The sequence below is a fragment of the Canis lupus genome, chromosome 29 (genome assembly GCF_011100685.1).
Source record: "Canis lupus familiaris isolate Mischka breed German Shepherd chromosome 29, alternate assembly UU_Cfam_GSD_1.0, whole genome shotgun sequence".
NCBI lineage: Eukaryota > Metazoa > Chordata > Mammalia > Carnivora > Canidae > Canis > Canis lupus.
The window spans coordinates 36,092,112-36,117,819 of NC_049250.1; the positions used below are offsets into that span (position 1 = coordinate 36,092,112).

Below are 25,708 nucleotides of genomic sequence, written 5' to 3' on the forward strand. Positions count from 1 at the left end.
TATTCACCATGACCAAGTGGGATTTATCCTCGGGATGCAAGGCTGGTTCAACACCCGTAAAACAATCAATGTGATTCATCATATCAGCAAGAGAAAAACCAAGAACCATATGATCCTCTCATTAGATGCAGAGAAAGCATTTGACAAAATACAGCATCCATTCCTGATCAAAACTCTTCAGAGTGTAGGGATAGAGGGAACATTCCTCGACATCTTAAAAGCCATCTACGAAAAGCCCACAGCAAATATCATTCTCAATGGGGAAGCACTGGGAGCCTTTCCCCTAAGATCAGGAACAAGACAGGGATGTCCACTCTCACCACTGCTATTCAACATAGTACTGGAAGTCCTAGCCTCAGCAATCAGGCAACAAAAAGACATAAAAGGCATTCAAATTGGCAAAGAAGGGAGGATCCTTGGGTGGCGCAGCGGTTTGGCGCCTGCCTTTGGCCCAGGGCACGATTCTGGAAACCCAGGATTGAATCCCACGTCGGGCTCCCGGTGCATGGAGCCTGTTTCTCCCTCTGCCTGTGTCTCTGCCTCTCTCTCTCTCTCTCTCTCTGTGACTATCATAAATAAATAAAAACTAAAAAAAAAAAACCAAAACAAAACAAAACAAAAAACAAATTGGCAAAGAAGAAGTCAAACTCTCCCTCTTCGCAGATGACATGATACTGTACATAGAAAACCCAAAAGTCTCCACCCCAAGATTGCTAGAACTCATAGAGCAATTCGGCAGTGTGGCAGGATACAAAATCAATGCTCAGAAGTCAGTGGCATTTCTCTACACTAACAATGAGACTGAGAAAGAGAAATTAAGGAGTCAATCCCATTTACAATTGCACCTAAAAGCATAAGAAACCTAGGAATAAACCTAACCAAACAGGTAAAGGATCTATACCCTAAAAACTAGAGAACACTTCTGAAAGAAATTGAGGAAGACACAAAGAGATGGAAAAATATTCCATGCTCATGGATTGGCAGAATTAATATTGTGAAAATGTCAATGTTACCCAGGGCAATTTACACATTTCATGCAATCCCTATCAAAATACCATGGACTTTCTTCAGAGAGTTAGAACAAATTATTTTAAGATTTGTGTGGAATCAGAAAAGACCCCGAATAGCCAGGGGAATTTTAAAAAAGAAAACCATAGCTGGGGGCATCACAATGCCAGATTTTGGGTTGTACTACAAAGCTGTGGTCATCAAGACAGTGTGGTACCGGCACAAAAACAGACACATAGATCAGTGGAACAGAATAGAGAATCTAGAAGTGGACCATCAACGTTATGGTCAACAAATATTCGACAAAGGAGGAAAGACTATCCACTGGAAAAAAGACAGTCTCTTCAATAAATGGTGCTGGGAAAATTGGACATCCACAGTCAGAAGAATGAAACTAGACCACTCTCTTGCACCATACACAAAGATAAACTCAGAATGGATGAAAGATCTAAATGTGAGACAAGATTCCATCAAAATCCTAGAGGAGAACACAGGCAACACCCTTTTTGAACTCGGCCATAGTAACTTCTTGCAAGATACATCCACGAAGGCAAAAGAAACAAAAGCAAAAATGAACTATTGGGACTTCATCAAGATAAGAAGCTTTTGCACAGCAAAGGATACAGTCAACAAAACTAAAAGACAACCTACAGAATGGGAGAAGATATTTGCAAATGACGTATCAGATAAAGGGCTAGTTTCCAAGATCTATAAAGAACTTATTAAACTCAACACCAAAGAAACAAACAATCCAATCATGAAATGGGCAAAACACATGAACAGAATCTCACAGAGGAAGACATAGACATGGCCAACACGCACATGAGAAAATGCTCCGCATCACTTGCCATCAGGGAAATACAAATCAAAACCACAATGAGAACCCACCTCACACCAGTGAGAATGGGGAAAATTAACAAGGCGGGAAAGAACAAATGTTGGAGAGGATGTGGAGAAAGGGGAACCCTCTTGCACTGTTGGTGGGAATGTGACCTGGTGCAGCCACTCTGGAAAACTGTGTGGAGGTTCCTCAAAGAGTTAAAATTAGATCTGCCCTACGACAATTGCCGTGCAGTAAGATTCAGATGCAGTGAAACACCAGGACACCTGCACCCCAATGTTTGTAGCAGCAATGTCCACAGTAGCCCAACTGTGGAAGGAGCCTCGGTGTCCATCGAAAGATGAATGGATAAAGAAGCTGTGGTCTATGTATACAATGGAATATTCCTCAGCCATTAGAAACGACAAATACTCACCATTTGCTTTGACGTGGATGGAACTGGAGGGTATTATGCTGAGTGAAATAAATCCATCGGAGAGGGACAAACATTATATGGTCTCATTCATTTCGGGAATATAAAAAATAGTGAAAGGGAATAAAGGGGAAAGGAGAAAAAATGAGTGGGAAATATCAGAGAGGGAGACAGAACATGAGAGACTCCTAACTCTGGGAAACGAACAAGGGGTGGTGGAAAGGGAGGTGGAGGTGGGCGGGGGTGGGGGTGACTGGGTGATGGACACTGAGGGGGGCACTTGATGGGATGAGCACTGGGTGTTATGCTCTATGTTGGCAAATTGAACTCCAATAAAAAAATAAAAAATAAAAAGTAAATAAATAAAATAAAGTGTTGATTTTTACTCATGACCCTGTTTCTATATAAAATAATAGAAAAGAAAACACAAATTTTAGAATTGCCTTGGCCATGAATTATTTATGGAACCTTAACTGTTCTCAGCCTTACGAGGTGGCTTACCTTTTGGCCTATAAACACATTTCCCACAGTGGATGATAAAACTTTGTTGCTCCACAGCAGCCAAGATAATCCTGTGTGTCAATAATTTAGTTTAATTAAGTAAATATATTCATACCTACTACAAATAAGTACTATGCTTGGTGCTGTCAGGGAATCCAAAATTAATTGGAGCTTATAATCAATCTAGTGGCTGAAAGAGGCATGGAAACAACTAGTTCTATTTCAAAGTAGGAAAAAAAATCTAACTGGAATGCAAAAACAAGTTACTGGAGTATAGAAAACAGAACAATTTTGACTTGGAGGACAGTCACTGGAGAAAAAACAACTTAGAAAAATTTCATGAAAGAAGTTAAGTATCTGCAGAATGAGTCAAATTTTGAAGAGCAGCGTTGGCATTCTAGAATAGGGACCATGATGAGCAAGACTGAGGAGTGTGGAAACTAAATAATATAGCACATATAAACTGTAGGGAGATACATATATATATTTTTTAATAACACATATAAACCATAGGGATATATATATATATATATTTTTTTTTTTTTTTTTAACGAGGCTGGGAGGAGAAAGGCTTTAGCTAAATTGTTGAAGGCTCAGAACTCTGGACAAGGAGCTTAGGGTTTTATTTCATAAATAATGATTAATAATTAGTAAAAGGTTTTAAGAAAAGATGATTATAGGGACGTCTGGGTGGCTCAGCGGTTGAGCGTCTGCCTTCGGCTCAGAGCATGATCCTGGGGTTCTAGGATCGAGTCCCACATCAAGCTCCATGCGAGGAGCCAGCTTCTCCCTCTGCTATGTCTCTGCCTCTCTCTCTGTGTCTGTCATGAATAAATAAATAAAATCTTTTAAAAAAAAAGAAAGAAAGAAAGATGATTATACTGGGAAAGTGAAATGCTAACTGTAGAAATGAGTGAAGACGCAGGACTGGACACCATTGTAACAGCCCTCAGGAAAGGAAGACAATGGAAGGTTCAAGTGTGGCAGTGGCTGTAAGAGGGGATGGCAGCAGACTTCTTGAGCAGAAGCTGCACAAGAAGAATTTCAGGTCTTGACTTAGCTTTCTCTTGGTGCTTGGCTTTAATTGAACTTATCAGATTGTTTGCCTGTCAACTGTTTGAATCCTGACCTTTAGCATATAAAGTTTACAGTAACAGTGATATTTTTTTACTTGATTTACCAGTTTCTTCAGCACTTCTTTAGAAACAGTGCCCAGCACTTGATGGGATGAGCACTGGGTATTATATTATATGTTGGCAAATTGAATTTAAATTTTAAAAAATGTAATAAAAAATAAATGAAAATAAAATTGTCATAAAAAAGAAAAGAAAAGAAACAGTGCCCAGTAGTATAAGGCAGCCACAAATACTTATCAAATAAATAAATGAATGAATAGATGAGTTTTAAAAGATGGTGAAAATGGTCATCCCTGACAAGTACAGAGCAATGTGCATACGCAGCCTATCACCAAGTTACAAATAAAGTTGCTAAAGAATCAATAAAATAATGCTTTATTTACCTGTATCAGGCTGGCCCCGAGGATTACAGTAACTCTCTGTAGTCATGAAAATGACTGCCAATCCAATTTCTGCTTCAGGAATAGGTCTAAGCCCCTGCCTAAGAGAATAAAATAGTTTAAGTATGATAATATATTAAAACTAACAACTTTTATTAAGGTGACGTCAAGTTGAATCTTTTTATTCCTTCCCCAAAGAGATAACACAATTTTATGATATGGAGAAAATTACAAATACATGGAGCACTGGTGTCCTGGGGGGCAAGGTTTTATATTGGGCAAGTCCACCACTCTTTAGCAATTCAGTCATCTTATCTGTAAAATAAAGGCCTAAAATAAAGGAGATAGAGCCTTCCATTCCTGAAATTCTATAATTTTCAGAGTAAGAAAACAGTAATACCAGATGAGGCAATAAAATACATTTTTATAAGTAAATCTATTACTGGATCCAAAGATAAAACTTAAAAGAGAAGGGAAGAGAAAGGAAAGGAAGGAGAAAGTATAAAGACATATCATAAGCTCTATCTATACATGTTTTGTAATTTTAAGTTTAGGAAATAAAATCATTTTACAAATTTACATGCATTAAGGAATCTTCTCCTTAAAGGAATCTTATAGTGAACTACCTTCTGTTTTCTATTATGTGAATGAAACAAAGACAATTTAATAACACTGCTACATAAAACTACACCTCAGACTTTAAAAACTATAAAACTCTTTTTAATACTTATTGTAAAGATGTTTTAAGTGGTTGTAGTAGTTTAAAAGGTCTTTCTCAAATGCTTAACGTTTGTTTTTTCTATGTCCTGGATTAATGTAATAGAACTCAACTATACATACAGTTACATGATAGTACTATATTAAAATATATTTTTATAGTATCATAATCAAGTGATCACATATACCTATTTATAATTCAAGCAATTCAAAATTGGCATATTATCTTTTTTGAAACTGTAAATATATTATGTAAATTAGTTATAAAGATTGGTTCCATAAAATAGAAATATTTTGTAATATGCAATAATGTTATACAGATAATTACATTATCCTAAACGGGGAAACACATCCTTTTAAAGTCAATAGTGAGGGGCACCTGGGGTCTCAGTGTTTGAACCTCTGCCTTTGGTTTAGGTCATGATCCTGGGATCCTGGGATCAAGTCGCACATCAGGCTCCCCACAGGGAGCCTGCTTCTCCCTCTGCCTATATTTCTGCCTCTCTCTCTGTGTTTCTCATTAATAAATATAATCTTAAAAAATAATAAAGTCAATAGTGAGATAAATGTGGCTACTAATACGACCTCTATACAACACTGCTCTAAACGTCCCAGTAGGTACAAAACAGAAAGGCAGAGGGAAAAAGAAACATAAGAGGTACAAGGATTAAAAAACAGGATAGAAACATTATTTATAATGATTTTCATTTAAAAAAAAGGACTATAGATACATTAAAAATAAAAGGGGAAGCAAACACGATGGTAGGATGTAAGATTAATATCTAAATGTCTTCTAAATTTAGATACACCAACAATAAACTAGAAAATGTAATTAAAGAGAGAATATTATCTATTTATACTCTACCTACCAGCATACAATATCTACCACAGAATATGTAGTACCTAGGAATAAATCTAATAAAAGGAACTCAAGATCTTTAGAGGGAAATTATAAAAATTGTTAATTTTCCCTAAACTGATTTGTGAATTCAATGGAAGTCCTAATAAAAATCCCAATAGGGTTTTTGAAAAGATGATTCTAAAATGTATATGCAAAAATAAAGAGTAAAAAACAGACAGGTTGCTTCTAAAGAAGAGCAAAGACATTTGCCATACCAGATATGAGGACTTCATTGAAGTCACAATAATTAAGACAATTTGGTAAATGTGGTATTGGTATAAAGACATATTGACCAATGGAATACAGTATAGCCAAAAACAGTCCTATGTACATATGGAACTTTGGTATAAAATAGAATCCATTCCAAAAAGATTAAAAGCAAATTTCAAACACAAAATATCAAAACACTAGCAACAAATTAGTAAAAAATATAGGTGAACATCTTTTTAATCTATGAATAGAAAAAGACTTCTTAAAATATAAAAAGTACTAAGAAAGTTTTTAGTATATTAAAATTAAATGAGGGCAGCCCCAGTGGCCCAGCGGTTTAGTGCCGCCTTCGGCCCGGGGCCTGATCCTAGAGACCCAGGATCAAGTCCCACGTCGGGTTCCCTGCATGGAGCCTGCTCCTTCCTCTGCCTGTGTCTCTGCCTCTCTCTCTCTCTCTCTCTGTCATGAATAAATAAATAAAATATTTAAAAAATAATAATAAAATTAAATGATTTCATGTATCATACAGTAAAACATTACAAAGTGGTAAAAGATTCTGCAATACATACAAGTGAAAAAAGAATTAATAGAGAGAAATATAAAGAACTTCTAGTAGAAAATATACAACTACCATATGAACCAGGAATTGTTACACTCTTGGGCATGTATCCCAAGGAAATGAAAACTTACATTCACAAAGAAACTTGTACATGCATGTTTAGAGGTGTTATTCATAATAAAAATTGAAAAAATGCAGATTTCCTTCAATGGAAGAATTACTCAACAAATTGTAGTGAACACATATATACACATACTACTACTCAACAATAAAAAAGGATAAACAACTGATACACACAACTTAGATGGATCTCCAAGGAATTATACTGAATGAGAAAACCAGTCCTAAGGTGTATATGCTATCGTTTCATTTATACATTATTTTAAAAGATAAAATTTTAAAAATGGAGAATAGATTAGTGGCTTGCCAGGATTCGGGGACAGGAAGTTGGAGGTGGGGAGGGAGGAAGGGAAGTAGGTGTGGTTTTAAAAGAACAACAGGAAGGATCCTTGTGGTGAAGGAATTGTCTGTATCTTGACTAAGGTGATAAATTTATGAACCAACCCATGTGATAAAATGGTCAAAACTAACACACACACTCACACAAAAACTGGGAAATTCATATTAAAAAAATACAATTATAGTGATAGAAAACTGGGTAAAAGACATGAGCAGATATTTCAGAACAAGAAAAACAGACGTTCAGGAAGTATCAGAAGAAATGTTAAGCATCACCGGTAATGAGAAAAATAGAAATGAAAATCACAGGATAGGATTGTATATCCATTCAATTAACAAAAATGGTAAAGTCTAACCATACCAAGTGTGGAAAACAGTGTGCATCTATTTAATCTCTTACATACTGTGGGGGGAGGACTATAAGGTGGAACAGTTTGATACTAACTCCAGAGGTTGAATATTCATATAACCTATGACCCAGCAGTTCTAACCCTAAGAAGAATATTGAGTACAACCAGGAAATGCACAAAAATGATCTCAGTAACAATGTTTACGATAATAAAAACCAGAAAGAAGATTTTTTTCAATGTGGAATCAACAAACTGTGGTATATTCACACAATGAAATATATTTTACCATCAAAACGCATTAATTACAGTAACATGTAACAAAATGAATGAATTCTTATCAGTAATGTATCATTATGTGGGAAAAATCCCCAAAGATTACATAGTAGTATGAAGACCAGGTTATAAAGTTAAAACAATTAGAACATATGCACACATATTTTAGAAATAAAGAAACAATAAAACTATATGTAAAAGTAAGTAAGTAAATGATAAGCAAAGGATTCCGGATGAATGTTATTCTATGTAGGAGGAGCCTGGGCTAGGGGTAACACAGAGGTAGGTATTTTTAAGTATCCAGCCTGCATTTTAGGAGTAGCTTCTCACACATTTATTATATAACTTAAAATAACTACTTCACTAGTGAACAAAATTAGTGTGTATTGTTATGGTTCAATGATGACAGTGTATCATGAACCAAGGAATATCATTCATCCTATTTTGTGCAAAACTGTGAAACAGATGAAGAGAGGGAAGGCAAAGAAGGAGGAAAATAAAGAGAAAATAAATTAACAGGAAGAATTCCCACACTTGAGCTAAGATGTTGGGAAAATATCTTAGCAACATCGTCCTCTTACACTTTTGAATTTTCTTCAGAAGACATTTAATTGTAACCCCTGATATCCTATACCCATACTTCTTAGATAATGCTAAAGGTGTGTTGTCCAAAATTCAGTCAGCAGCTAGCTGGCTTTAGTGGCCACTTGCTTGACCTACCTGCACCTCCAATGACTATCAGTGGCTTGGACGAAGTAGATACGTGTTATCTTAAGTGATAGTCTTTCTCAAAGACTGCCCTCCCCCAAAAAACAAGTTGTAATGGGGCCAAAGACTACAGAACCAAATGATATCTCACGATGAAGCCACCAGCCTCTGATCAACTTTGCACTCTGGCTACTTTCTTACCTCGTGATCATGGTATATGCTGAAGGGCAGTGAGATGTAAGGGTGAAAAGCAGAGACTGTGTAACCAGATTGCCTGGGGTCACATTCTGGCTCTCTTGCTCACTCCCTGTGTTCTATCCCTTTTGTCCTATCTGCACCGTGGTTACCATAACAGTAAATAATACACAGAGCTGTGTGAGGACGAATGTCTTTATATACATGAAACTCCTGGAACAGGATCTGCTCACGATGATATCGTGATACAGTACAACGTAAGTGGAGCTTTCACTGCTCTTATTTTGCTTGGTTCTTTCAAAGACCGGTCACAGGTAAAATGTTGTCTAAAAGAGGCCTTCTTTTCTTTATTCTATTAAGAATAAACTTCTTCCCTTTTCCCTGTTATTCTGCTTCCCTTTTGCATATTTGTAATTATCTGTTTACTCATCTTTATCTGCCTCTCCCTCTAGACAGTAAGCTCCAGTGGTGGCAGGGACCATAGCTGCCATAACTATTATATTCCAGGTGCCTAACAGGTAAGAGAACCATAATAAATTCTGGATATAAGTAAGATGTTACTTTGTTACACAGATATTTTCTCTTTGTAGTAGTTAATACATCCCCATTAAGGAAAATATCTATGGGACAGAAGACTAAAATTTTATTTTTTGTTTTAGCAAATATATAAAATAAAACAAGAGCAATCTTCATGTTCAGTAAGACTATTGGGAGAGGAAAAATGAATATTGTAGGGAAACAGCTATGGACTTTTTTTTTAATAAATTTATTTTTTATGGGTGTTCAATTTGCCAACATATAGAATAACACCCAGTGCTCATCCCATCAAGTGCCCACCTCAGTGCCCATCACCCAGTCACCCCCACCCCCTGCCCACCTCCCCTTCCAGCACCCCTAGTTCGTTTCCCAGAGTTAGGAATCTTTCATGTTCTGTCTCCCTTTCTGATACTTCCCACTCATTTTTTTTCCTTTCTGGACTTTTGAGACATAAATACTCTACTTATTTATGATAGGTGAACAGAAATTTGGCCAGCAGACTGCAAACCTAACATTTTATAATACTTGTTAGCCTCAAAAAATGTTAAGATTAGGGATGCCTGGGTGGCTCAGAGTCTCCCTTTGGCTCAGGACGTGATCTCAGGGTCCTGGGATCAAGTCCTGCATCAGGCTCCCAGCAGGGAGCCTGCTTCTCCTTCTGCCTGTGTCTCTGCCTCTCTCTTTCTCTCTCATGAATAAATAAAACTTTAAAAAACAAAAAAATTAAGATTATTAACACCAATGAAGACTTTAGGACAAAAACCCTTTGTTTAGCTCTTTCACATTGTCTCCTCACTACAAATCCTATTCTTGGATATATGACATTTTTTCTTGCTTTTGAATGACAGCCTATGTGACAGGGCTGAAAAATGTTATATGCATTCCTAATGGTAATAATCACCAAGGAACAAATATATTCCAGCTGTAGGCAGTTTCAGGAAAAAATCTTACATTTGAACTTTGTCACAGATAAGGATGCTGTACTTCTAGCACACTAACGCACAATAAATTTCCAAGTACCATACATAACAAAATGTTTGTAACTCTTATGTATCTTTTTATATCAAATTCAGTAAAATAAAAAAGTTACATATAAAATTGCCTTTTTTAAAATAATTAAGATAATTCTGTACCTTTGCAGCTTATCCATAATTGAGTGAATCCATTTTTTCTGAGAGTCAGGAATTAGAGTTTGTGAATTTGTTATTCCTACATCAACAACACAAATTCCAGGAGCTGAAAAGAAACTATATTCTTCTTTATTTTCTTCTGTTATCAACCTAGCATCTCCTCCTCCAAAAATAACTGCTGAACTTAACTTCTTATACTAAAAAACAAACAAAAAACAGAAAAAATATAATGAAATAGGCACAATTCATTCCTTCAGTTCATTCCTTCAGTTCATTCTTTTAAATTTAATTCCAGTATAGTTAACGGTGTTATATTAGTTTCAGGTGTACAATATGATAATTCAATACTTCCATAGATCACCCAGTGCCCATCACAAATACACTCCTTAGTCCCCATCACCTACTTCCCCCATACCCTGCAAACTCCCCCTCTGGTAACCATCAGTTTGTTCTCTACAGTTAAGAATCTGTTCCATGGTTTGTCTCTCTTTTTCTTCTATTTGCTCATTTGTTTTGTTTCTTAGATTCCACATATGAGTGAAATAATATGGTATTTGTCTTTCTCTGACTCACTTATTTCACTTAGCATTATATTCTAGTTCCATCCACATCACTATAAATGGCAAGATTTCATTCTTTTTTATGGCTGAATAGTATTCCATAACATATATGTGTGTGTATCACATCTTCTTTATCCATTTGCTTGTATTAGGGAAGTAAAATAAAAGTAGAGTTGAAACAGAACTGGTTCTACTTTTTAGAAGACAATCTGAGCTTCCACTCAGAGAATCCCCAGTTCACCAGGTATCTTGGCAGCCCTGGGATTGTTACATTGTTTGCCCTTCCTTATCATAATGAACAATGCTCTAACTGTGGGCTTGCTTGCACTGTCCACCTACAACATAAGCTCCTTGAATCCCCATTTTGGTACACTGAAGACATTCAACAGCTACTAAATGACCAAGTAAAGACTTAAATCAGTTTTCTGTCCCCACCCCCTCAACCCACATATTTATAGAAACTTAATTGGCCAATTAACATATGTCAAAAAAATCTCATATACGTGAATACTGGACAAGTCTTAGTGCCTAGACAGTTTTTCACTTCTCACTTCTATACAAAATCTCAAAAAATATGCATTAACAGTTGATAACAGTAATTAATTTATTCCTTGTTTATGTCTTCATTAGGAAAATTCTTCTCATAACATTACCTGTTTGGCATTGAGAAATACAAACATTTTCCCTCTGAAGATTTGCTTTCTTTCCTGTCGTCCTGACAGATCAATGTTTTTATTTCCAATAGCTGGTTCATCAATAGGTGGGTAATAACTGTTAAAAAAGAAATTAAAAGTATATTCTAATTATATATTGTTTTGTATGCATACTGTTAAATTTATAAATAGAATAGCTATCTAGACACCGGAAGCTTTAATTTCTGTAACATCATTGAATTATTATTTTTTTAAAAGAAAGCATTTTTTTTCAGAGACAAAATGGTGGTAGGTGCCATATAAAAAAGCATAGCTGTTCCTTATTTTCTGAAAAAATATAATCCAAGAGCAGACAATCCTAAAATATGATTTAATATATATGAATCAAACAAGTTATGTGAATTTTAAAAGGCTGAGACAGAGTCCATAAAGATCAATTTCTATTGGCATCTTATGCTTCCTGGGAATCAAGGAGTGTTAGGTTCACATCCAATTCTGCAAACTACTATTAAGTGTTTTATTAAAAACCCCTTTGGGAAAAAATATTCCTTTGGAGAAGCCCAGGAAAATTTTTTTTTAAGATTGACTGATTGATCGATTTATTCATGAGACACAGAGAGAGAGGCAGAGACACAGGCAGAGGGAGAAGCAGGTTCCATGCAGGGAGCCCGACATGGGACTCGATCCGGGGACTGCGGAATCACGCCTTGGGCTGAAATCAGATGCTCAGCTTCTGAGCCATCCAGGCATCCCAAGCTCAGGCAATTTTAAAACTTAAAATATTTTGTCAGTTTAAATAAAATTTCCAAAGTGAGATTAAAAAACACAATCTTGGGGATCCCTGGGTGGCTCAGCGGTTTAGCGCCTGCCTTCAGCCCGGGCGTGATCCTGGAGACCCGGGATCGAGTCCCACGTCGGGCTCCCTGTGTGGAGCCTGCTTCTCCCTCTGCCTGTGTCTCTGCCTCTCTCGCTCTCTCTCTCTCATGAATAAATAAATAAAAATCTTTAAAACACACACATACACAATCTTCTGGGGGCACCTATGTGGCTCAGTTTGTTAAGCATGTGACTCTTGATTTCAGCTCAGGTCAGGATCTCGGGGTTGTGGGACATCAGGCTCCATCCTGGGTGTGGAGCCTGCTTGGGATTCTTTCTCTCTCTCATAAAAATGAGGGAAAAAAAGAAAATAGAGACACTATATCAACAAATAATTCTCAAGCCTCATATCAGTCCAGTTTCAACTTTCTATATAATTAAATATTTTGCTACAACAATTTATAACTGATCAGTCTGTCAGCTTAACTCTCTACCTTCAAGTAAAAATTACTAATTACTAAATATGCTCATGGATAAGAAGACTCAATATTGTCAAGGTGTCAGTTCTTCCCAACTTGATCTATAGATTAAATGTAATTCCAATAAAACTCCCAGCAAGTTATTTTGTGGAAACTGACAGATTCTAATGTTTATATGGGGAGGCAAAAGATCCAGAACAGCCAACACAATATTAAGGAAGAACAAAGTTGGAGTACTAGTACTACCCAAGATTTATTATAAAGCTGCAGTAATCAAGAGAATCTGGTATTATGAAAAAACACACAAAAGAGAATAAAGAGCCCAGAAATAGACTAACATAAACACAGTCAAGTGATCTTTAACAAAGTAACAAAGGCAGTACAATGGAGCTTAGATAGTCTTTTCACCAAATGATGATGATACTGGATATTGGGCGTTCACAGGCAAAAATAGAATCTGGATGCAGAGCTTACAGCCTTCACAAAAATTAACTCAAAATGGTCACAGACCTAAAGTAAAGTGCTAAACTATAAAACTGCTAGAAAATAACAGACAAAAATCTAGATGACCTTCGCTATGGCAGTGACTTTTCAGATACAGCAACAGGCATGATCTATGAATGAAGTAAATGATATGCTAAATAAACTTCATTAAAATTTAAAACTTCTAAAAAAAAAAAAGATTAAGACTTCTGCTCTGTGAAGGACAATGTCAAGAAAATGAGATGATGTACCAGAGACTGGGGGAAAATATTTGCAAAACACACATCTGATAAAGGACTGTTACCCAAAATACACAAAGAACTCTCCAAAAGTAAGAAAACAAACAACCTGATTAAAGAATGGGCCAAAATCCTGAAGCAGCTTCTTGCTAGACACATCTCCAGAAGCAAGGGAAACAAAAGCAAAAATGAACTATTAGGACTTCATCAGGAAAAAAAGCTTTTGCACATCAAAGGAAACAACAAAACTAGAAGCAACCCATGGAATAGGAGAAGATATTTGCAATTATCAGATAAATGGCTAATATCCAAAATCAATAAAGAACTTATCAAACTCAATACCCCAAAACTAAAAAATCCAGTCAAGAAATGAGCAGAGGACATGAACAGACATTTCTGCAAGAAAACATACAAATGCCTAACAGACACATCACTCCTCTTCAGGGAAACACAAATCAAAACCACAATGATATTACCTCACACTGATCAGAATGGCAAAAATTAACAAGTCAGGAAACAACGGATTTTGGCAAGGATACAGAGAATGGGAAACTCTCTTACACTGTTAGTGGGAATGCAAATTGGTATGGCCAGTCTGGAAAAAGTACAGAATTTCTCAAAAAGTTAAAAACAGAACTGCCCTACAACCCACAATTACACTACTAGGTATTTATCCAAGGGATACAAAAATAGTAATTTGAAGGGACACATGAACCCCCCAATATTTACAGCAGCAATGTCCCTAATAGCTAAAATATGAAAAGAGCTCAGATGTCCACTGAAAGATGAATGGATAAAGATGTGATACACACACACACACACACACACACACACACACACACTGGAATATTACTCAACCACCCCAAAAAATGAAGTCTTGCCATTTGTAACAATGTGGATGGAACTAGAGAGTATTATGCTAAGTGAAATGAATCAGTCAGAGAAAAACTACCATATAATCTCATTCACATGTGGAATTTAAGAAACAAAATAGATGAACTTAGGGGAAGAGAAGGAAAAATAAGATAAAAACAGAGAAAGAAGCAAATCATAAAAGACTCAAGTATACGAAAAGGGCTGCTGGGGGGAGGCGGGTGGGGGGATGGGGTGATTGAGTGATGGGCATTAAGGACACTTGATGGAATGAGCACTGGGCGTTATATGCAGCTGATGCATCACTAACTTCAACCCCCAAAAGTAGTAATACACCATATGTTACCTAAATTGAATTTAAATACAGAATTTTTTTTAAAGGGGCCAAAATCTTAACAGCTATCTCACCAAAGACATGTACAGATAGCAAATAAGCAGAAGATGTTCGATATCACGTTATCAGAAAAATGTAAATTAGAACACTTAGACACTGTTACACATATATAAGAATGGCCAAAATCCACAACACAAACACCACCAAAGCTTGTGAGAATGTGAAGTGATAAGAACTCTTCATTCATTGCTGGTGAGAATGTGAAACGATAAAGCCACTTTGGAAGACAGTTTGGCACTTTCTCACAAAACTAAACACACTCTTACTGTATGATGCACTCCCTGGTATTTATCCAAAAGAGCTGAAAAAGTTATGTCCATACTAAAACCTGCACATGGATGTGAATAGCAGCTTTATTCTTAATTGTCACAAGGTGGAAGCAATGGAAATGTCCTTTGGTAAGCGAATGGAAAAACCGTAGTACATTCAAACAATGGAATATTATTCAGTGCTAAAAAGAAACGAGCTACCAAGTCATGAAAAATGTTGAGAATTTTAAATGCAAGTTACTAAGTGAAAAAAGCCATTCTGAAAAGGCTACCTACTATTTAATTCAACTGTATGAAATTCTGGAAAAGGCAAAACTATGGAAATAGTGAAAGTTCAGTTGTGGCTGGGAGTTGGGGGGAGTGGGAACAATAAATAGGGTACAGAGGGTTTTCAGGGCAGTGAAAATACTTGGTATGATACTATGATGGATATATGTATTATGTTTTTATCCAAAGCCACGGAATGTACAACACCGGGAGTAAACCCTAATGTATACTATGGACTTTGGGTGATTATGAGGTCAGTGTAGGCTCATGACACTTTGATGGGGGAAACCCCTAACTGGGGGGGGGGACTGCATGTGTGCAAACAGGAGGTAAATGGGAAGCTTCTATAACTTCCTCTCGATTTTGGTATGAACCTAAAATTGCTCTAAAAACTTTAATTTAAAAAATTACTAATATATCGCAGTGATGATGAGAAGACAATGTACGATGGGGAATTCACAACCTAGACTATTAGTCACTAAACAATCAAGAGTTCACCATCTACAGAGAACAACACCCAATACGGTAAAAATATTTTGGTCATGAGGATCACCATCCCACATTTTAGAACTAACTTCCTTACATTTTTTTTCCCCTCATATTTCTCCTTGGCAGCATACATATTTCACAAAGTTAGCCGAGTTGTGATTAAACAATTACATTTTTAAAAAGTTTTGATAACCGATTAAACCACAAATGCACGTGTTTTAACGTTCTACAGTGGATATTGTACATCTATTCTAAGACAGTGATTCCTAGAACTTGTAATCTCAAGTAAATGAGTTATCTGCAGGAAACAGCTGACTTAGCCAATAGGGTGAAATGCAGCCCACTGTGTTATCTGATTTTCTAAATAACTGACTTTACAATTCTGTTTATTTTCTTTTTAAAGACACAGAGGATAGTAGAAACTATTTTAACCATTAAAGTTAAATCTATAATAAAAGTTCATGCTAGAAAATTAGTAAATATTATATCTAATTCATACATAGGATAAATTTCTAGTTATCTCTTTGAATGCCTTTTATTCTCTCCCTTTTGACAAGAATTCTCCAATATTTCACACTTCTATCAGTGTGAAATGCAAGCATCACTTCACTCACAAATGGCTAGTTTATGAATTGGTGTACATAGTACTGTAACACTGGATGATGCAACCAGTTCTAAGCAAAAAAACGATGTGTGTTTAACACATACATATGGCTGAGTAGATGGGAGTCTTACTGCCTTCCAATGACAATGGAACATGATCTTTAAATTATCTACACCACTTAGAAATAGTCATTTTTAATTTTGTCACAAATAATAGTTTACTATGCCCAGAGAACAGTCAACTCTAGTTTAGTTCAATGAAGACTGAACATTTGTTAAACCTTGAACCAGGTTCCTACAGATAGGAGGATAATACACCGTTAGTTTTCCTTGATGGCACTACCAGAGTTCTAACTTTAATGTGTGTAATTTTTAGTATTTGGCTTTTCTACCAAGTGCCATGAGGACAGAAACTGTAATGCTTTTTGGCTCATCACTGTATCCTCAGGTCTATCTTGCCTAATTCATGGTAGGCACTCAGAAATATTTGATTGTACAAAATAGAAATTAAAAATTCATCTATTAAAAGTAGATGAAAGTATAAACATCTCTTTATTCCCCCCATATGCAGATTTGAGCATTAAAATTCTGGGACTAAAAAAATATATTTTGGTTTTCTTTTAAAAACAGTGGTAAATTTGACAGTTAAGTAAATTTTACAGTTAAGACTAGTAAGACTGATCTTGCAAAAAAAAAAAAAAAATACATCACTGTACTGTGAAGAACCTAACCAAATGTTGGAGTCAGATATGATTTGTGAGATCACACACATGATATATGAAATCATTGATTATACAGTGATAAGTAGCATGCTATGTTCTGAACTTTATATACTTAGATAAGCCTTTTTTCCTTAATAGTATAAGGAGGAGAACAAGAAAAGAAATAATAAATGTGAGGAAAACATCACTAAAAATCAGTATTTCTGAAGCAATATGTTCTACAAGTTTTAAAGCATTTCTGAGGCTCCAGTTATTTAATAGCTAGTTAAAAATTTGGAAAAGAGTCAATTAACTTGGCAGAGACCAAGGTCAGAGGTACAATGCCTAAATACTAGGCTACCACAAATATAATTTCTAATTTCTATAATGAAAAAATTGAAACATTTTGGCATGCTTCTACAGAAACTTTGAGCTGCAAATAATGTTTTATTATATAGCAACTAGTACATATAATTCACAAATTCTCTAAAATTTTAATCTAGAATTAGTTGACTTTACTTATGTACGTTTTATGACTTTATTTTTTTAAAGATTTTATTTATTTATTCATGAGAGACACACACAGAGAGAGAGAGAGAGAGAGAGAGAGAGAGAAGCAGAGACACAGGCAGAGGGAGAAGCAGGCTCCATCCAGGGAGCCTGATGTGGGACTTGATCCCGGGACCCCAGGATCACGCCCTGGGCCGAAGGCAGGTTCTAAACTGCTGAGCCATCCAGGGATCCCCTATGACTTTATTTAAATTCTTTATATCATCTTCAATAAATTTCATCAAACTCAAAGCACATCATCTTAATTTCTGTCCCCAGATTTTCCAAATACAGAATTCTTCTCAACTTATGTATAATTCTGGCAATGGAAACTGTATTTCAAGCCACAATATTCATTTGTCCAACATCTGGACAGCTATTTATTCCATCACTCCTACAGGCATATGTTCACGATTCATGTAAGAACTTATTATAGCATTTCCTTTCGTTGATCTCTAAAAGGCCCAAATTACATTGACATCCACAACTTGTATACGTAAGGTTATCTCCAAGAAAAGAACTGCTATATGTTACATTTCTTTGCCTTGAATTTTGATTGATTATATACAGTCAACTCCAAAAACTAAGATTGTTTCAGGCTAATGTTTCTCTTGGGTCTGATATCTGATTTTAAGCCAATAAGTTAGCCTATTCCTGTTTCTTGGATGTGGGCAGAAGACACAAGACTCCTGCATCAGAGACAAAGTGAGCGGCAAGCCTCAGCATATTTGTAGTCGATCTCCTCCTGGACCAAGTTCTATGGGGATGATATAGAAAGTACATACAGCAGGCTGTGTTACAGGAGAGAGGAACAATGAACTTGAGAATCCAGGAGTTTCTCAGCAAGCTATAAGCAGGTCTATTCTTTGTCCCAAAAAGGACACTAACTCTTCCCTCAAGGCTTCTCACTACAAACCACGAGAAATGGCCTAGGTATACAGGGTAGTAAGGGCCTAGCATTCTTGGCACATTTGACACGTTGTATATGAACGCAAAGACTAACTTTCTCCCAACAGTGTTTTCCCAGCAATGATGCTTGTTATTTGAAATTCAGTAGTTGAAACAGCACTCCATAAAATAAGACTACAAAAATTCAAATAAAAGGTTAACTCCTTTTCTTTTTTAAGGGATCATTTCTTTACATCCAGAAAATCTACAGTATTTTAATGAGCTTCCTTTAATAAAGTATAAGTTACCAAAATAAATACTTTGAAATGGAGTCTTCTAAAAATGACTTCATCTACATTGGTATTCTGATGACAGGATAGGCAAATGAGATCTCACAAATCATGCTAAACTCTGTCTTAACCTGTTCTTTGGTAACAGTGCAAAGATGAAGACACAATTGCACTAAATAGAATTATACTTTTTTAGATTAAAAACATCCTTTTTATTTTAAATACACTAATAATGCTTTTTCAGAACTAAGAGAAGAGGTAGTTACATTTTGTTAAGGAGCCACCACAATTTGTTTCATAAACCTTTCATAACCCATGCTACTCATTTAAATTTAATCCTTTTTCTATTTGATAGTTGAAGTTATATAGTTATATAGTCAAATAAGACAACAAGGATATCAAAATGGATTCCAATAAGCATATGAATCTATCAAGGCAAAAATATACTTACTTTAAAAAAATATTAAAATATAATTATCAGTTGACATGATCAAACATGGGCTAGTGTAAATGCTTTTCATGGCTAAGACTGAATTAGAAGTTACTAAACAATCTTACAGTAGAGATGTTTTATTGTAGTCATCTAAGTTAATATAGTCATAAATTGAAGCCAGAAAAACTTATGCTAAACCTAAAGTCAAAAATAGACCCAGGTTAAAGACACCTGAGAATCTGAACAATAAGTAGACATCAATGACTAATTCTAAAAACTTCAAGACCATAACACATACATCACGAGTGGTAAAACCTATCAGACACTTCCACTCCCAAGTAATATAGGATTAATAATCACTTCTTATTTGTATCAAGGATCATTACTTATTGGTGTTTATTGGGAAAACCATGAATAGGCTTCATAAGAAGAAAACCTCCCAAATGAAAGAAAAAAAAATAAACCTCCCCAAGAAGAAAAATTTCAGTTACTTTTAAAAGCAGACACAAATTATTAGGCATAAAGAGTACCCACCCACCCCTCAAAAAAAAAAAAAAAAAAAACCAGCATTGGGCAACATAGTTTATGACAACTAATGGCATTTTACAACTATTAATAAGATTCTTAACTTGCATGACACTTTAGATTTTTAAACACTCAGATATTCAAAGGTGTCCTATCGAGGTTTTTTTTTTTTGTTTTTTTTTTAAGATTTTATTTATTCATTCATGAGAGACACAGAGACAGAGAGGCAGACACAGGCAGAGGGAGAAGCAGGCTCCCTGGAGGGAGCCCGATACGGGACTCGATCCTGGGATCAGGACCATACCCTGAGCCAAAGGCAGATGCCCAACCGCTGAGCCACCCAGGCGTCCCTGTCCTATAGAGATTAAGAAGAGCTTATAAACACACAGTCTACCTATTATGCCATATAGACTGTAACTTATTGGTATATTTTAAACAAGCATGTTCTTGTGCTAAGTTGACCAAGTTCGAAAATAAAAATCCAAACATCTTCCTCCTCAACCATAAATTATATTATTTCAAAGGATCACAAATACTATACAGCAGCTAAGATCCCTTAGTCTGGTCATTCACAAATTTAGCAGAGCATCTAAAATCATCATCATCCCAAAAAAAATAAATAAAAAAAAATAAAAAAATAAAATAAAATAAAATAAAATAAAATAAAATAAAATAAAATAAAATAAATAAAATAAAATCATCATCACCACCACCACCACCATCATCATCATCATCATAAAGCTACTTGAATCTTACCTGGTATTATTGCAATTAGCAGCATTTCTTTTAACAAGCACCTAATACAGTGCCAAGCAAAATGCTCAGACCTTGTACACTCTATTACTTAAAATTACTAAAACTACTAAATACTTAAAACACAGGACAGGTGTTAGTCTCATTTTTCAAAAGCGGTAACTGATGCTCAAAAGAAATAAACTCCATTCCCAAGGCCACAGTGCTATTGATATTCTGGACCGAGACTATGTGACTCCAGAACAGGAAGGCTGCATCACACAATTCCAGAGGTCCTGATTGCATGATACTCACCATGGGACATGTGGCCTTTGGATGGTACCTCTGCGCCATGTGCAGTCCTTCGATTTTTTTTGTTTAAATATTGGCAGATATGGGGGCATCTGGGGGCTCAGTTTGTTAAACTGAACACCACATCCTGAAAAGGTCGTTAAAGAGGGAATCGACCTAAATAAAATCAGTGCTATCACACATTCTGTATGTCATATTGTATTTAAAATACATGATATAGGAGCTTCCCAGTTGGTGAACACATGGAGGTGCAGGGAGAGGGGCCTGCCTGGAGAGAACATGAAGCTCCTTGCCTTTTCCCCATACCTTGCCTTGTGCATCCTTCATCTGGTGGTTGGTTAGTATCCTTTATTATATCTTAATAAATTGGTATGTTAAAAAAAATACAGGATATACCTTTCAATTTGTGGAGGCTGTTTATTGGCCTTAACTGCTTTAAGAAATTCAGTAAAATATTCTGGCTTTACAATTGGACGTCCACAAATGAGTGCACATATTGTCTGGAAAGAAGAAAAACATATGTGAATATAAACACTCATTGCTAGCTTTTCTTTAAAGAAAAGTTTTAAGTTAGAGACTATAAAGGGACATTTTTCCTTTCATCTCTCTAAATTTATAAAGGAGCCACAATCCATAAAATTGAAGTCAGTATTTGGTCACTGTTTAGTTTCAGTATACACAATGCTATATAATCACTTAATTTTAAGAAGCCACCAATTACAATATTAATTTAAAAACTGCTTTTAGGGAGGGCAGAATAAGGTAACATAAGCCCATTTTAAAGTGTATTCCAATTTAAGAGTTCTTAACATGTTAAAAAGAGAAAAACGTGAGCTGTAAGATCTTTGTTGCCTAAATGTCTTTTGAACAGATTGTAAGTATGGAATAAAGTATTTTTAAGAAAGTAAATAAAAGAATAACTGCTTGGGGTGGAGTAAAAGCTCAAAAGAAGTACAAAGAGACTATGGGGTGAGGGTGGAGAAACTTCAAGTAACAAGTGAACTAAGCTATAAACAGCAAATAAAATACACCACAAAATCTGAAAAAGATTAGAAAATACCACCACTGGAGATGAAAATAAAGATTCAGCATAATCTATGGAAATAACCCAACTGAAGAATCTCTAAGTATGCTTCTAATAACATGGAGTATTACTTAAATACGAGCAAACAACCTAAGGTGTCTCAAGACTGGAATCTGAATACACCAACCTCAAACGTGAGGGAAGTAACTGGCGTCTGGCAGGAAGCAGTGATGTGGAATTTAACAACGGACTGAGCAAGCTTCAATACCTGGGATCTTGGGTAATGGATTTAATTACTCCATGACTCAGTTTCCTCTTCAAAAAATAAAAATGGAACTGAATATTCCTTAGGTTTCTTTTTGGTTCTAACACTTAATGATTTAAAAAATATAAAGTAACCCGTACTTTTGGGAAATGAACCAAAAAAATAATAACTAGGCTTTCTTTTTTGGCACATGACTGATCAAATATACTGAAAAAGGATTGCTCTGCAATGTTGTCAGTATATATCCAGTGACTCTAATACCTGCGCCATTTGTCTCCCAGTCACTGGAATAGTGTATACTCTGGTGAATGGGTACTAGTTCCAGGTCTGTCACGACTCAGTAAAGTATCTCTTAAGACCATCTAACTGCCTTTGCTCTTATTTCATATTCACCCAACAAGCGCATAATTACTTAAATTTTACTTCTCAGGTACTTTAGTATCTTTAAGGGGATTGTGTTGGAGTCCACATATAAATATGTGGTTGCTATAAAGGTGCACCCCTAATATAAACTAATAAATAGACGTTTTGGTTTATTAGCAAAAATTAGTACTCAGGAGGCCAATCACTCTGCTGAATTTATAAATTTCATAACCTTGCAAAGAGAGAACCTGCTCCTTATCAGAGATAACCCCTCCGACGTACAAGTTTAACTTGAGGTTCAATGAAGCCTTTCTCTAGGATACCTGTTTAGCTATAATACACATATTCTTATTAGATATTAAAGGATTTCTGTATCATCTAATAAAGGAATCTAAATATTTGTTGCTTTTCACTATAGACATTAATTTAAAACAATCTCACCTATCTACAGTCAACCTGTTTAAAGGAGATGAATCACCTCCCAATGCCATTCTTCAATTAGCTTTGGATATAACCAAGTCTGATGAAGATGCAAAATCTGAAAACATACCAAAATATATCACTGTTTTAATGAAGAAGTCAGCATCTTCTAATGGTAGATATCTACGTATCTCTGGATGGCAAAGACACATTAAACTGTAAGAACTTAAAGAGTCTTTGTGATCAGGGCATTATACCAAAAAGAGACGAAGTAAGAGAGGATGAGACCATGAGATGAACTGGTAGAAGACAACTTGATAGCAGGGACTAGTGATGCTAACTCTGGAGACTGGCGGTCAACCTCAGTCACTTCGCTTTTAGACTGAAGATACCATCTCCACATGTAGTAAACTTATTGGTGAAAATAGAACATAAATCATCTTTAAAATGGTAAATCAAAATCTGAGATATAATCTTACATGTTTTTGCTTGTCTCAAATAATAAACAGGTTATCTGAAAAGTCATTCTAGCCTAAATGGTATACATTTAATGTGACATATATAAACCCACATCTAACAGCTCTGATAGTTTTAAAATAAATGGCCTTAACAATGTCTGTGTAGAGCTGGTGAGTAAGCTTAGATTCACAAAACTTATTTTAACATAATAACAAGGCATTTAACCTACTTTAATGGTAACTTTGACTGATATCATGACAAGATGAGTACATTCTTCTGTCCAATTGTTTACAGTAAGTCCTCCAAGTTGCAAAATAGCTTGATTTAAAGCAGTTTTCCCAGAAACATCTAAACAAGAAGAGCATGCAACCAAAGGCTCATATTCTACTCTGTAAATGAGAACAAGTTACATAAAATTATACTATCACAGCTCCAGAGATGGCATCTTATAGTACTTTAAACTTCAAGTTCACATCACATGCTGCTATTTTAATTCTTATGTGTTATTACCCTTTCTAATTTATGAAATTATCACTTCCTAAGTCTTGAGTTGCACTTAAGAAAAAAAACAATGACTGAAGTTAACATTATACGTTCACTTATGTAGAATTAAACAAATGTAGCTCCCATCAGGTTCTTGGAGACCACTCAAACTCTTATTCCCTCTTAATCACTACCTGTGATTGACAAAATGCACCGCCCACATGTGATGCAAAGTTCACTAATATGCTAAGTAGGAACTAAATTAAATGGTTTTAAATTCATTATCCATAAATATCACATCCTTTAAAATTTGGGCTGTGCAGAAGAAAGCTGCCCATTTTTAATAGGAATTTAAAAAGTTCTTACCTGAATTTACTTTCAAATACTCCAAAAGTAACCCTATCCCCTGTCTTCAAAACTTGAGAAAGTCCATGCTGCATTCTTTCGTCATTAACAAAGGTACCATACTTAGAATTATCTTTTAACGTCAATATAGGAATTTCCTCTGTTTGACTCTGAAACAATACATTTAAGTCTTTTACCACACGGTAAATACAGTTCCCAAGCGAAATGGATTCAAAATAAAAAGCTAGTAACTTTTTGACTAGGTAATTGATAGATGGCTAACTGCCCACCATAGAAGGCAATAATTAGTTTCGGTTGCCTACACAGAATCATCAGTCAACTAGAAATTAATGGCAAATGTCTGAATTCCAGGATCATTCCTCTTAGAACAAGCTTTTTCTTTATTTTTGTCAGTCAGGGTAGAATGACCCCTCAATTTCACACATTTGAGAATTCTTTGCCTTTGTGTAGTCTGTTTCACACATGACAGCTTCGTCCCTAAGTTGTTTTTTTTTTTTTTACATTATCAAAGTAACACAGTAAAAAAAATGGTCCAATGAGAAAAGGCTTAGAATGTCTGACTTGCAGTAACAATTTTATTTTTCCTTTAGGAATTTCAACAATAATCCTTTACAACTAGAAAAATAAAGACACAAAACCTAAATATTACTGAACAGATGCAGCATCTGTTGATATGTAGTGTTTGCTCAAAATAATGGCTTTTCTTATTATCACCAGCATTATCAGGTGCACAGCCATTTATATATACATAACTTTTACCACCCACCGTTGTGATTAAAGCTAACCAACCAAAACAAACTCAAAAGAATTGTGGGACATAAGCAACAACTGCTTTTCCTAATAAAATAAACCAATTCCCACTGTGAAAACCTACATTATGTGGGAAATGCCTGTGTTCACATGGCTACACAAACTCTTTAAAGCAGGAGAGAGCAAGCACTTAATGTTCATTAAATAAGTATAAATATGTTCTACTTCCTTTGAGCTTCTAAATCACTACTATAGAGTAAAACACTGGAACAGAAACTTCAAATATCGAAACACACACCACTGTTACCACTACCAAAATTAAGTCATTTTAACATTAAAAAAAAAAAAAACTAATTATGGAATTCAAAATCCTACAAACTCTTATACACCCAAATAATCTTGTAATTTTGACCCCCTTACTATAAACTAGTGAAATAAAATGAGTAACGTACCAGGTTGGTTACAGAAAAGTTTGCAGTTAAGGCAGCATGACTTCGACTGATTGACTGATCGCCTTCGATTAGAATGCTACAGTTTTTCCTTCCAACAATGTATTCCACACCAGTCAAAAGTCTGAATGGTTCTGAAAATTAAAAAAAAAAAAAAAGAAAAAGGTAAATGTATAGATACACACATGTATACATATATACAGCAAATATTTAAGAAACATACTTTTATTTTGCTCTTAAATGTTAATAATCAACTT

General features: G+C 35.4%; 1 protein-coding gene and 1 long non-coding RNA gene across 13 annotated transcripts in view; one reads left to right on the forward strand and one right to left on the reverse strand.

Moving 5' to 3' along the window:
* The window catches only part of NBN (nibrin), a 61,574-nt gene that overhangs the window by 33,028 nt on the left and 2,838 nt on the right, over positions 1–25,708 (reverse strand). For 7 of the 10 annotated variants that reach the window (XM_038579707.1, XM_038579705.1, XM_038579713.1 and 4 more), the window contains exons 2-8: positions 25,455–25,585; positions 24,253–24,401; positions 23,633–23,792; positions 21,269–21,372; positions 11,531–11,648; positions 10,321–10,514; positions 4,282–4,379 (exon numbers count right to left, since the gene is read on the reverse strand). In XM_038579707.1, the coding sequence (XP_038435635.1) occupies positions 4,282–4,379; positions 10,321–10,514; positions 11,531–11,648; positions 21,269–21,372; positions 23,633–23,792; positions 24,253–24,401; positions 25,455–25,585 (954 nt within the window). Of the gene's footprint in view, positions 1–4,281; positions 4,380–10,320; positions 10,515–11,530; positions 11,649–21,268; positions 21,373–23,632; positions 23,793–24,252; positions 24,402–25,454; positions 25,586–25,708 lie in introns of those variants that run through there. The other 3 variants (XM_038579710.1, XM_038579709.1, XM_038579711.1) reach the window with 3 other exon arrangements.
* LOC102156103 overlaps positions 8,774–25,708 on the forward strand; it is a 29,606-nt gene continuing 12,671 nt past the window's right edge. The window contains exons 1-3 of one of the 3 annotated variants that reach the window (XR_005381214.1): positions 8,782–8,907; positions 9,107–9,168; positions 22,943–23,482. This is a non-coding gene — a long non-coding RNA (uncharacterized LOC102156103). Of the gene's footprint in view, positions 8,908–9,102; positions 9,169–22,942; positions 23,483–25,708 lie in introns of those variants that run through there. The other 2 variants (XR_005381213.1, XR_005381212.1) reach the window with 2 other exon arrangements.